This window comes from Apis cerana, linkage group LG6, assembly GCF_029169275.1.
Source record: "Apis cerana isolate GH-2021 linkage group LG6, AcerK_1.0, whole genome shotgun sequence".
NCBI lineage: Eukaryota > Metazoa > Arthropoda > Insecta > Hymenoptera > Apidae > Apis > Apis cerana.
This window is the reverse complement of record NC_083857.1, coordinates 13934963-13947539: the sequence shown is the minus strand read 5'-3', so window position 1 is coordinate 13947539 and position 12577 is coordinate 13934963. Positions and strand designations below refer to the sequence as shown.

General features: G+C 28.3%; 3 protein-coding genes and 1 long non-coding RNA gene across 8 annotated transcripts in view; 1 reads left to right on the top strand and 3 right to left on the bottom strand.

Moving 5' to 3' along the window:
* LOC108000905 (uncharacterized) overlaps positions 1-3861 on the bottom strand; it is a 212793-nt gene extending 208932 nt beyond the window's left edge. Inside the window, exons 1-2 of one of the 2 annotated variants that reach the window (XM_062076564.1) lie at positions 3657-3861; positions 2523-2666 (exon numbers count right to left, since the gene is read on the bottom strand). The gene's annotated coding sequence lies outside the window, so the exon portion shown is untranslated. The remainder of the gene's footprint in view (positions 1-2522; positions 2667-3656) is intronic. The other variant, XM_062076558.1, reaches the window with a different exon arrangement.
* Positions 3862-5856: 1995 nt separating this feature from the next.
* On the bottom strand, positions 5857-6865 carry LOC133666298 (uncharacterized). The gene is made up of 2 exons (XR_009830274.1): positions 6728-6865; positions 5857-6023 (listed from the first exon to the last, which is right to left on the bottom strand). It is a non-coding gene; the product is annotated as an uncharacterized LOC133666298 (long non-coding RNA).
* Positions 6726-11617, top strand: LOC108003833 (nischarin). 2 transcript variants are annotated; one of them, XM_062076548.1, is made up of 4 exons: positions 6726-6809; positions 6888-7210; positions 7659-7971; positions 8057-11617. In XM_062076548.1, the coding sequence occupies exons 2-4, from the start codon at positions 7083-7085 to the stop codon at positions 9020-9022; spliced, it is 1407 nt and encodes a 468-aa protein (XP_061932532.1). In that variant the 5' UTR covers positions 6726-6809; positions 6888-7082; the 3' UTR covers positions 9023-11617. The 2 variants fall into 2 exon arrangements, with proteins under 2 accessions (XP_061932532.1, XP_016921852.1); XM_017066363.3 differs by having other exon boundaries at positions 6776-6909; positions 6991-7210.
* Positions 10354-12577, bottom strand: part of LOC108003817 (heat shock protein beta-1) — a 27841-nt gene continuing 25617 nt past the window's right edge. For all 3 annotated transcript variants that reach the window (XM_017066332.3, XM_017066333.3, XM_017066334.3), the window contains one exon: positions 10354-12121. In XM_017066332.3, coding sequence (XP_016921821.1) covers positions 11927-12121 — 195 coding nt within the window. In that variant the 3' untranslated portion in view covers positions 10354-11926. The remainder of the gene's footprint in view (positions 12122-12577) is intronic.

The following is a 12577-nucleotide window of genomic DNA, read 5'->3' as shown; positions in this document are numbered from 1 at the left end:
AATCGTGGGAATCGTTCGACTTTTTCGATCGAGGGAAAGTTGGTGAGGAGAAAATAGAGGACGAAGATTGGCAAGTGGGTCAAGTTGGATTGGTTAGTGGAAGAAGAATGATGACGGGAAGGATTTGCGCGATGTCAAACGATATAGAGAAAAGAATTTGACGTATTATATAAAAATGGTTATCGTAGATTCAACTTATGATCGAACTTTTTTCCGGGCGAAATATATTTTAAATTTTCAAATTGGAAAATTGAAAAAAAAATTCAACCCAAAAATTTACTTACGTTTATATTCATGACCGTATATTCGATGTCAATATTATAGTTATAATTGTTCGGCTCGCGTGCGTGTAACGTCGCTTCGAGCCCAAATGAGAATTTGCATAATCGAGAATCAAGTGCTCAATCTCCATATGCATGCATAATTCGAGTCGATCAATCTCCTGGAAAACGCGTTTCACGCAAATTCGACAAATTTAGAGCGCCGTTATTTCATTCATGACTCGAATCTCTCCGCCAACGATGTTTCTATCCTCGACGAAACTTTTTTCGTTCTCTCCTCGAAAAGAACAACACGAAAAACACCACTTATAATCCAAAAGAAATAAAACGACGAGCAATAACAGAAAAATCGTAACACACCGTAAAATACAGTATCGTAAAAGTCATGATCCGAACATAACCTCTCAATCTTCTTCGCGTCTCGCAAATCTCGCAAAGAAAAATTCTCTCGTTCCCGTTCCTCGTCCTGGTCCTGGTCAACTCGTCGATCCCAATTTTAAATCTCGTCTGTCTTATCCCTCCGTGTCTCACGCGTAATCGCGTTCCAAAGAGCCGCGTGGTTCGCCTCTAATTTGCATTGCAACACTTTACCGGCGTAGAAAAATTGGCGCGGTGCGCTGTCAACGCTTGTTACCGACTCGGTCGGCCGCGAAAGGCGATTACGTGGCACAGCATCGATGCGGACATTGGACGTCGATAAGGATACCAACACTCATTGAAACTCTCTGTACGCAACAAGCTGCCCCGCTTAAACTGCTGGCCGATTTCACCGATACAATCGCATACGTTCGATCCAGCTTGATCGGTCCAGTATATTAATTTCGTTTTTCGAGGGCGGAGAATAGAGTAAAGGTTATTGAAACATGATCGACATTTTATGAGTCGAGCAGCTAATAATTTAATACAATTGCAATTTGTGAGGAAGGAAAATCAAAATATTTTTTGAGATAAATTTTTTAAACAAATTGAATTATTACGATTTAATTTGTGAAAGCATGATGCGCGAATATTGAAATATTTTGTAGAATTTAGAGGGAAAAATGTGCGACTAACAAAGTTGAAGCGATGAACAAATTCTTTCAAAAATTTATTGCTGCGAATTACGATAAAAGCAATTTTATATTTTTTAATTTCAATATTTATTTATTTGGATTTTTGGATCCTTCGGATCAGTTAAATTTATCATAAGAGACAAGCGTGCTAATATCATGAGAATGTTCAAAAGGTGGAGGATTATTTTAAAAAAAAGAAACTGTTAAATTATTCTCGAAACATTCAGATGCGACTAACGCGATTCAGCGTCAGCTCAATTAAAGTCTTATTCATCAACTTTTGTTCGCAAGATTACCTTTCCTGCAGTCTTAGCTTCGTGGAATAATGAAGAGTAAGTGACAAAAAGCGCGATTCTTAGAACTCTGAGAAAAGAGATTCTCTGAACGAAATCTCACGCTAAGGCAAAGAAGAGAAATTTCCAAGCGTAAACTGCACCTGCAACGAGTGCATCGGTAGAGAGTTTTGTTTCTTGATGTAAGTTGCAAGCTCGTTATGCAATTTTAGTTGTTCAACCAGCCGGATGAAAGTAAGAGAAATCTCTACCTTGCGTTTATTGGTATTCTGATAATTACTGAGAAATTAGAGGGATTCGTAGTTACACAGAAACATCTATTTGGATTTAAATTTTTTCATTCCGTGTTCCGTAATAATTTTGCAGCGTGCTCTTTAATTTTTAAGATCTTTGTCGACTTTACGCTCGGTTAAAAATTAAATTTGCTCCTGAATGCTACATAATATTCATGTGTGCAGTTAAATTGAAAACTTCGCATGCGCCTAGGAATACGTCTAAGTAATGAAATATTTCCCTTCCAGAGATGAAAATTTTTGTACAAAATTCAAGTTGTTTAATATTCAATCAAAAATTTAATCTCCGTATATCAGATAATTATTACGTATTTAGTTAATTTATTCAAATAAAATAAAAAGATCGTTTAAATGTTTAACTTCAATTTTCCTCTCATAAATCAATTATCATTTAATAATGATAATAATAATTACTAAACAACAGAAAAAAAGAAATAAGTAATAATTGGTCGAAGAACGGAAGCGCGATAGTCCGAATCGAGGCATTTATCAATAATAATTGGAATTGGCAATAGTTCGTATAAAAGCGATAAAATCCATTCTTTGGTAAGACGCACGAGAGACAACGCAACACATTCCATGGAGAAGAGAGCGGCCACTCACCTTTGGTTGCGGTCTCAGCTTCTGCCTGGACGAACGGCCTCATAGCAGCCACCATTCTCCACGATCATCCTCCTCTTCGTTATCATCCGCTCACACCGTTTTCTACATGTGTCCACATGCTTAGTCGGATGTATTCTCCCCTACCTAACAATGTTCTGTTGTTACTTTTCAGGTTAATAATCGCATACCGTGGTGTAATATGATGTTTATAATTTCTGTCAAACTTTCACTTTTAAATAAGAAATTTTCTATTTTTCGATAATTAAAACTGAAACAAGTCATGAAACCGTAATATTTATGTACTTCTGAACGTATCAATTGCGAATATCATTAAAAATATATTTTTCGTTAGTTCTCTTTGAGAAATTGTCTCAATATTTGTTAATTCTATCCACTTTTTTCACAAATAAAAATATGTAATTAACATCAGTTTTAGCAATTTATTTTAATTAACTTATTTCGTTACCATTCAAAATTTAATCATATTTAATCATATCTACGAATATTTATTATTATGAAATTGTTATAAGAAGTAGAATTTATACAATCCATAGTATATAATTTAGCATATATCTATATATGAAATCGAATAATTATTTTAAAAATATCTACATTGTTTCTATAATCGATAATCGAATAAAAATTTCCACATCACGGTCGAATGCTAACGATAAGACAAGAATTCGAGAGAACGCCCACTACTGAAATGCCTACCTGCCTGAGAGTCGTTCTCTCGAGGTTATGAGTCACGAGGCCGTCGCACGCTTTGCTAAATATCTCGACATTTTGTCACGCGTTGGTTTCCCCTTAATCACGACACGTTCAACATGTTTCACGTCTTGTTCCTTTTCTGCAACCAACGAATCGATTTGCACCAATCGACTGGTTGATGTTTATATTACTCTATTTTATGTTGATCGTAAATACAATATAAATAGGATGATCAAGAAGAAAAAATTAAGAAATATTACTGTATGCTTTCACATTTTTTATAGTCAAAGATAAATTTCATAATTGATTTTTTTACTATCGTTTAAATGTAATAAAACTAAGCGTTACTTCTATTCTGAGTAAACTTAAGTACACGTCATCAATATTTAAGATTTTTAGTATATAAGTATATGTTAAACTCACCATAGTTCAAGTCACAATATTTGGATGATATTGTAAGAGTAATGGTCGTCCAAAGATAATCAACGTAATTCACTCGGTATTTTATTTCACTGTATTTCACACGTGCACACTTTTAATACGTATAAGTTTAAGTTAGATTACGATCCGCATTTTAATTCATATAAAGAATGATTATAGATTCTTTATAAATTTATCCTTTAAGACTTATTTTCATCGATACAAATTTGTCGAAATATTTAATATTATAGAAATAAAAAATTTTATATCATAATGCAACATTTAAATAAAAATTTAAAAAAGAAAGAATAAATTTTGAATTAATTTACTTTAGAATTACCATATTTAGAGTAATTCAAATTTGAAATAATTATTTATAATAATTGAAAAATATTAGGTTATGTGAGTGAAAAATATTGTAACCGTTTAGAATTACAACAGGACTCAAGAGAAATCATTTCCCATGGAAATGCTAATTACAACATGTGAATGTATCGTTGAAATTTATGGCACGATATTATGTTTTAATTAATCAATTATGCAAATAATATTACGCGAATAATTATAACAAAATTCGCGATTTATATATATCCCTAGAAAATTTTCATCTACAATGTTTCATTAGTAAAGCACAATAATCTTTCAAAATATAAAATTTTTTCATTGATACACAATTTCACAATAAAGAAATTAAATTCTGTACAATGTGTAGATTCACAATCAAATAACGAAAAGACCCATCTATCGATCACTGCATTTTAAAATTTCACTGATAGCACTTGTATATCATCGTTTACACTATATAAAGATACGATGCAATCCTTAAATAATTTTGTTAATCCTTGTACACTCTCATCCATTTTCAAAGAAATCAGTCGATACTTCTTCTCGCGTAGAATCGTCATTTTCGAAATATTCAATTTACTGATCATGATGCACAGAAAGAAGTTTCTCAAACTTCACACGAGACATGCGCGCCGTGACAAATTGCCAAAGGCGCCAATCACTGAATAGTTCACTAACAACATAATCCTTGACAATACTCGAAGTTTCAAATCATTGTATATAAAATCGTTGAATCGATTCACGATATGCCATGTGCCATTCAGTCGAGAGAAAAAAAGTACTTTTATGGAAAATCATTCCTACTTAAACACGAATCGTTAAACACGAAAAGAATTTTTCGAAATTTCCTAGACGATTTTATTGAAGTCAACTTTTAAAGCAGAACAGCCGCAATGAACTGCACACGATCGTCGTGAAAGCGACACGATACTGGATGAGAACGGACAACAGGTTCGTTGGGTTGCCCTGAGGAACGTGACGACGATACGAACAGGAGGGGAGGAGGATAGGTACTGGCCAGGTAAGCTAGTGCCGCCATTGCTCCTGACGCAGCATCCACCGATTTGCAGTGGCGTAAATACGCCGATATCCTACTGAAAAGAAAATTCCCTGTCGCTTGGGTTGTTTTACGCGATTTATATCGTTTCGCTTGCCTCTTACTCTATCTTGGTTCTCACAGGTATTCCTTTCAGATCTCATCTATAAACGTCCTCTAAAGACAATGTAACGTTCATGTGTTTTACGATACATGAAACGCAAACCAGAATAAGATTATAAAAAAAGATCATAAAATAGAGAAATTTGATATTAAATTTAAAAAAGTTTACCAGTAACAAAAGATATTTCTTATTTTTAGAATCCAAATTCAAAGAATTTTTCAAAAAAATATATGAATATTGGAAAATTGGAATTCGATGATAATTAATAGTTAGCTGTTCGATTTATGGTATTTGAAAATTATAAGACAACAACTGACGCAACTATTAAAAATTTTATTTGGTTCTTTTTATTTTTTTTGCACATGCTCTAAGATTTTTTTCTGAATATTGAATATATTATTGAAGTGTAAATATATATATTAATATATATATAATATATATTAATATTTCTTTATATATATATATAAAATATATTTTATATTTTTATATTTTAATTAAATATGAATATATTTAAAATATAAAATATGTATGTTCAAATCAAACTATTTAAATCGATAATTTATAAATATTACTATTTTTTTATTTGTTAAAAGAATATTAAAATATTTAGTTTATATTTTTGTTAATTATGTAATCTATTTTGTATATATAATTACAAATAAATATATGAACACAAAATAAAAATGAAAAATAAGTCATTAGAAAAGAAAATTCTATCAGAATATATATCTATGAAATATTAGACACAAACATTACAAATTATATCCACAAAATTTTGATTACGCCATTGCAGCAACAGGTTGTCACCAATGAGAACCATCGTGAATGGGCGCGTTCATCCATTTGATAGCAATACGACCTGCCACTATAAAGGAACAAGACTATCTTTTAAATCTAAATAAAAATTTTTATAAATTTTATTATGAATTAATATGTTATATAATAAACATATGCAAAATTAATTATTAGTTAAATATACATACAAATATTTAATTTTTGATTTATAAATTAATGTAATAATTAATAATTATGTATATATATATATACATATAATTTCTTTATTTTAAATTTAATTTTAAATACATTATATAACAAAATTGAAAATAAAAAAAACGTATTGCTTTAGAAGCAATAATGAAAATGAATATTTAATCTGTTATCAGTAATTTATTTATCAATAATATGATGAATCATAAAACACATTAAACAGCGATTAATTTGATGTATAAAACAAGGTCAATTTATATATTATTCATTTTATTGCAAATTATATTCATGTATATATTTTTAAATAATTTATTGATAATTTAATATTATATAATCTAATATATATGTACATACAAATATATATGTATGTACATATATACATTGACGTAATATATTTAAAAAATATAAAAAAAAATCCTAATATAATCAATAAAATTATAAAATAATAAAAAACATTTTAAATTACATGAGTAAAAATTTTAACTAATATTTATCTATACTAATTCTAATACTATAAAAATTATTAATAATATAACAATGATACAATTGAAAAAAATATTTGACAATAATGAATCTGAGCACCTCTGTTACAAAGAATAGCGGAACGTACAATCTGTCTCGGGTCAGTACTTTTCTTAATTCGAGCGCGAGGTGGTAGCACGGTGTAAGTTTTTCTGCCAAGTATACTGCACATTAAACATGAACATTTATATACTAACATTTTATTTCATTCTGAGCAAAGGAGCACTAAAAAAAGCAGCGCGGTAGGTTTGAGAAGAGTATACAATGCATCAAATGGATAAGAGACATCCCTCCCTCTGATATAAAACAGTTGATATTGACAGCTCTCGTCTTGATCCGGGATAACCTCTTGGTCCAATCGACTATCATTTCTTGTCACGTCTATACTCGACGATTGCCAAAACATTTTGAAAGAATGGCATGTCTTTTGTTGAATCAGGAAAATGTGCACATTAAAATTCCATCAGCTGACACTGTCGAAGGTATCACTTATTATTGCATCGAGGTTAGAATTGCTTCAATCAAATGGACTGTGAAGCACAGGTAAATTTCTGATTCATTGTGAACAACTTTTTATTTTTTATTTCTTATCTTGATTAATGTTTTAATATTTATTTATTTCTCGCCTATTCAATATTTTTGGTTATATTATTTATAATATATAAAATTATTTGGTTATATTATTTGATACACTGATATTTCTGATATTTTTATTTTATATACAAAATTATATGCATATTTTAAAAAATGAATGTGATAAATTATTTTTATATTTTTCAAAATTTATTGCCAAAAAAAACATTAAATATATTAAATTAACTTATAATTACATTTATATTTCTTTCTTTAAACGAATCTTTAATAATTGTTTTATCATAAAGTTTTTTTCATATATTATTTTCATATATTTCATAAAATTATGAAATTATATCATAAATCAATATTTGAAATAAAAAATAAATTTGATATACTTATATTTGTATTTTTATAGATACAATGATTTTGCTGAACTTCACGATAAACTTGTCTCAGAGAATTATGTTAAGAAGGATATATTGCCACCAAAGAAACTTATTGGAAATAAATGTGAAGCTTTTGTAGAAAAGCGTAGATTAAGCTTAGAAGTTTATTTAAATGAAGTATACAATTACTTGAAAAAAGCAATGCCTAGAGAATTAGCTGTATTTCTTGATATGCATATATATGATATATTTTTCCTACTACAGAGTATGGCTTTAGAATTTTTTATAGAAGGGAATAGTTTATTGCAAAAATCCAAAAGTCATAAATTTAATCCAGTTCAGGTGATTATATATTTAAATTATTCTTACATTTGTGTAATAGTATCTATTTTATATGTATAGATGAGATATAATTATTTTTTTGCAGCTATATGCAATCAGTGAGAGATTAAAACAACCCTGTCCACCAATCGAAGTGGTTGATAAAAAATATGATTTTAGTCATGTCTTGGACTTTAATTCTCATTTAACTGGTCTCATTATTGAAGGAAGTTCAGAACCTTATAGAACCAGCAATATTTATTCATCAGCGTTGTCCATTGAATTAACGAGTTTTAAGAATATAGAAAATTTAACCATTAATCAATATCCAATGGACAAGATATATCATATGGGCAATCTTCGAGATACAGTGAAATATTTAAAAGTGAACAATACAAAACTTAGAAATATCGTTGAATTAGCAATGTGCGAAGAAGTACACAAAACAATTGAAAACGCAAACGATTCCCATGTTTGGTTTAAAGTCACTCATCTAGATCTTAGTGATAATCGAATAGAAGTTATAGATGAAGCAATTAAATTATTGCCACAAATAGAATGCTTAACATTAAATAATAATCTACTCTCTGAAATTTCTAACATCACTCTATTACCGAGATTGTCTCAATTATATTTAGCATCGAATAATTTCACAACTCTACCCGATGATTTGCATACGAAACTTGGTTATATCGTTTATATCGATTTGTCCCAAAACAAATTAACTTCATTATCGAGTTTCTCAAAATTGTATTCATTAGAAGGACTAGATGTAAGTTGCAATCGTATCGAAAAAATCGAAGAAGTAAAGAATATTGGTCATTTACCTTGTTTGGAAAATTTAAGATTAACTGGCAATCCAGTGTCAACAATTGTCGATTATAGAGTAAAAGTATTAGAACCGTTTGGAAAAAGAGCAGCAGATATTTGTTTAGATAATGAAAAACCAAATCAGAAGGAACTGGATACTGTTTCTGTTCATCAAGCATTACGCATTGCAAGAGAAGGAAAATCACCTACATTCACGGCTTCAGATGCACCTTTATTTTCTGCAGAGATTCCAAATATATAGAATTGCATAAATTACAATTTCATTTCAGAAGATCTTCTAGACAAAGAAGGAACTTTGATATAAATTTTTATCATTGACTCAAATTTTTTTCTTAAACATAAAAGACCAAGAATCAAATTATAAATTTTAAAATACATTTAGATTTTGATGAAAATCTAACAGGATATTTTATATTTTTTACTCAAAGTGATATCACTTTTAAAAATTAAATTGAATTAATCTATATAAAATTAATCTAATATGAAAAGATTCCTTTGTAAATTAAATCAAATTGATATTTAAAATCAAGATTTGAATCTCAGTTGTAGTTCTTTTTATGATATTTATTGTCAGTTTATCATGTCGGTGCTTTTTATTATCTTTTTTTAACATTGATGATAATCTAATCAGTATAATGTATACCAAAATAATAACCTATAATTTAAGTTTTAGATTACGAGTCATCTTTATTCGATTTAGATATTAAGAAAATTTTAATAATATGTGGGAAAATTAAGAAGAAGATAATAAATCTCTCTTTTCGGGGATAACGTGCCACTTATCTATATAAAAGTAAAATTTATAAGATTCTACTATGTACATAATTATTTTTAAATTGTATATTGCGTATTACCGTCATATATTTTTTATACGAAATCAGAAAATGAAATAGAAAGATTAGATCGATCAAAGATGTATATTTATTTATAATTTATATCAAAGAATTTAGTTGATATATATATATAAAAACCGTTGGTGATTCTTAAATTCTATTTATATTCCATGAAATAATTTAATTTGCAATTTAGAAATAAGAAGAATTCGTTTTAAGAATTATTGCTTTTTAAATAATTCATTATTATAGATAAAATTTATTTATTATTTAATAAAATTTGCATATAAATTATTTAAAACGCTTGTGCATCGTATATATTGTCAGTGCAAATAAAAATGCGCTTGAATCAAAGCAATTATTTTCAAAGTTTTGATTCGATACAATTATGCAATTATTATTTTGTTATTTGTTGCATAAATTTTTATGATGTTATTTTGAAAGATGCAAACGCATTTAATGATTAACGATTTTATAATAGTTTAATACAAATTATCTATAAATGTATATAAGAAAATCAAATATTTTGTTAATAAAGAATTCTAAATCAATAAATTGTGATAACCTATTTTTTATTACTCTATATATAAGTATCTTTATTTAAAAATTGTAATAAAAAATAATATTTTTATTTATTACATTTTTGTTATTTATTATAATTTTTACACAAAAAATTTTATTAATTTTTATAAATTGAAATTAATTATATATTTTGGACAATATAAAAAAGACGAATTAATTATCTTTAAAGTTTATTTTTATTTAAACTTTCACATTGTTCGCATTACCTTTTAAACATCATACGTATCTCGACAATAGTAAAATATTCATAAATAATAATAATAATCATTACAATGCTTAACATATTTTAAGCATTCTTGTGTTATAGTCTTTTAATGTAGTACACCTAAAAACTAACACATACATAAATTATTGTTTCATATATTCGTTTCACAAAAGATCACTTTCCTTTTTGCGTTATGATCGCGCATCATATTCTTTTTTATCGACGAACTTGGTGCACAATATTTTACAATGTTTTTTTCTACATTGTTCGGATTTTTCACGAAGCACAAAGACTTATATTTGTTTTTTTTTTGTTTTATTTTTTTTTTTTTTTATATATTAAAGGCAATGCGTGTTTTCAAAGAAAAAAGTATTACTTCTAAAAAGAAAGTATCATATCAAAGCGTCAAAAAGCTACTTGGTACCAAAAAGAGAATAATTTATCAAATATCTTTCATTTTCCTACCATTACACAACGTCCATGCGTCGTTTATATTATGATTATCATTATTTATGTATATATATGTATATGTTCGTATTTTTTTTGTTGATTATAATTTGATCTTCGAACAAATCGATTTTTTCTTTGTTATTCGGAGTTATCATCTGTCGATACAATCGTAAAAACAGACATATACATACATGTATACATAAAGCAATAAAAAGCTGATCGAAAAAAGAAACATTGCATATCAAATATGTATAGAGTAATCTTTTTATACAAATCTCATGGATGCTGAATGTATTTATGACATCTTATATACTTCGAATAACTCGTTTTTCTAACATTTGATTATCGTTGTTTATAAATATTTTCAGGTTATGTTTTGTTTCTTAACATAAAAGGCTTTGAATTTATGTTTAAAAAATATATAAATATATATATGTATATATATAAATTTCTAAAAAGACTGAACATTACATTTAATACATTTGATCATCCGATATAGAATTGTTAGAACATTTTGTTTGTCTTGTTCGAAGCACAAAAGATGCTTGAATAGAGTTTCTTTTATATTTCCTTGCGGAGAAAAACTATAATTCGCAGATATATTTGGTATGTTTCGCTGCGAACCTCGCTTTTTCATTATTCTTTGTTATAATCCAATTTCTACATCTTTTATTTCGAAATCTGAACATTGGATATAGAATCTCGATCGTTTCAATCAAAAAAATTAAAAAAAAAAGAAAAAACAAAACAAAAATAAAAATAAAAATTCGTAACGTTCCTTCGAATTAAAAAGGAAAGGAGTAAATATCGTTCGAGTAAATTGAGAAATAGGGGAGAAAAACGGGTGTTCACAGCGAATGAAAAAAAGAAAAAAAATGAAAGAAAAAAAAAAGGAAGAAACGAAATTTGATAAAAAAAAAAATTACAAAAAAAAAAAGAGGATTTTAAGGGAATTGATGGATTCACATGGAAAAGATAGGAAGGAAGCGATCTAATGGACACGCGAATGATGGAATTTCGAAGGGGATTTTAAAAATTCGTTTTTTTTCGTGCGTTCGACTGGTCGATTGGGCATCTACTGATGCGCAATTGGGATAAGTTTCTCGCCTGTACCAATCGCCGGAAGCGGAGCTTCGACGGTGAGCACGCCATCCTTGCTCAACGAAGACTTGATACTTTCAGGATTGGTTCCTTTGGGCAGCAGGAATTCACGATTGTACTCTCTGTACACTGATTTACTCTCTGTCTTCTCTTCGTGTTTTGCATGGACCTGAAACAAAAAAGAATGAATGAAACGCTTTAGAATTATAATTTCCTACAATCGATGATGAATTCGTAACAATAAATTCTTATCTAATTCTTCTTTATCTTAATCTTAATAATCATTAACAATAATTCCAATAAAATTTTAAATACTATAATAAAAGTACACTGAAACAAAGGAAAAAAAAAATTTTCTGTTGGGGGACGAAATATGAAGGATGAATGATAATTTTTTTTTTTCTTTTTTCGAACTTTACAAGAGAAATATATCTACAAAAAGTTCATTAAAAATATTGATCAAAAATATTATACAATACTAGTAGTAAAATGTTTTTGGTAGATTTACAAAAACAAGATAGATTGATTGATATATATTTTGAGAATGCATCAATTTTCTTTCGTACAAGGGCAAGAATTCAGGTCGTCGGTTCGATTAAGTGTCCGTATTAATAAATCAGCCAGG

Bases quoted from the DNA above. Each gene is read 5' to 3' on its own strand.
- LOC108003833 (XM_062076548.1), top strand. From the start codon at position 7,083: ATGGCATGTCTTTTGTTGAATCAGGAAAATGTGCACATTAAAATTCCA. The intron at 7,211-7,658 runs GTAAATTTCTGA...GTATTTTTATAG, and splicing joins AAATGGACTGTGAAGCACAG to ATACAATGATTTTGCTGAAC. The intron at 7,972-8,056 runs GTGATTATATAT...ATTTTTTTGCAG, and splicing joins ATAAATTTAATCCAGTTCAG to CTATATGCAATCAGTGAGAG.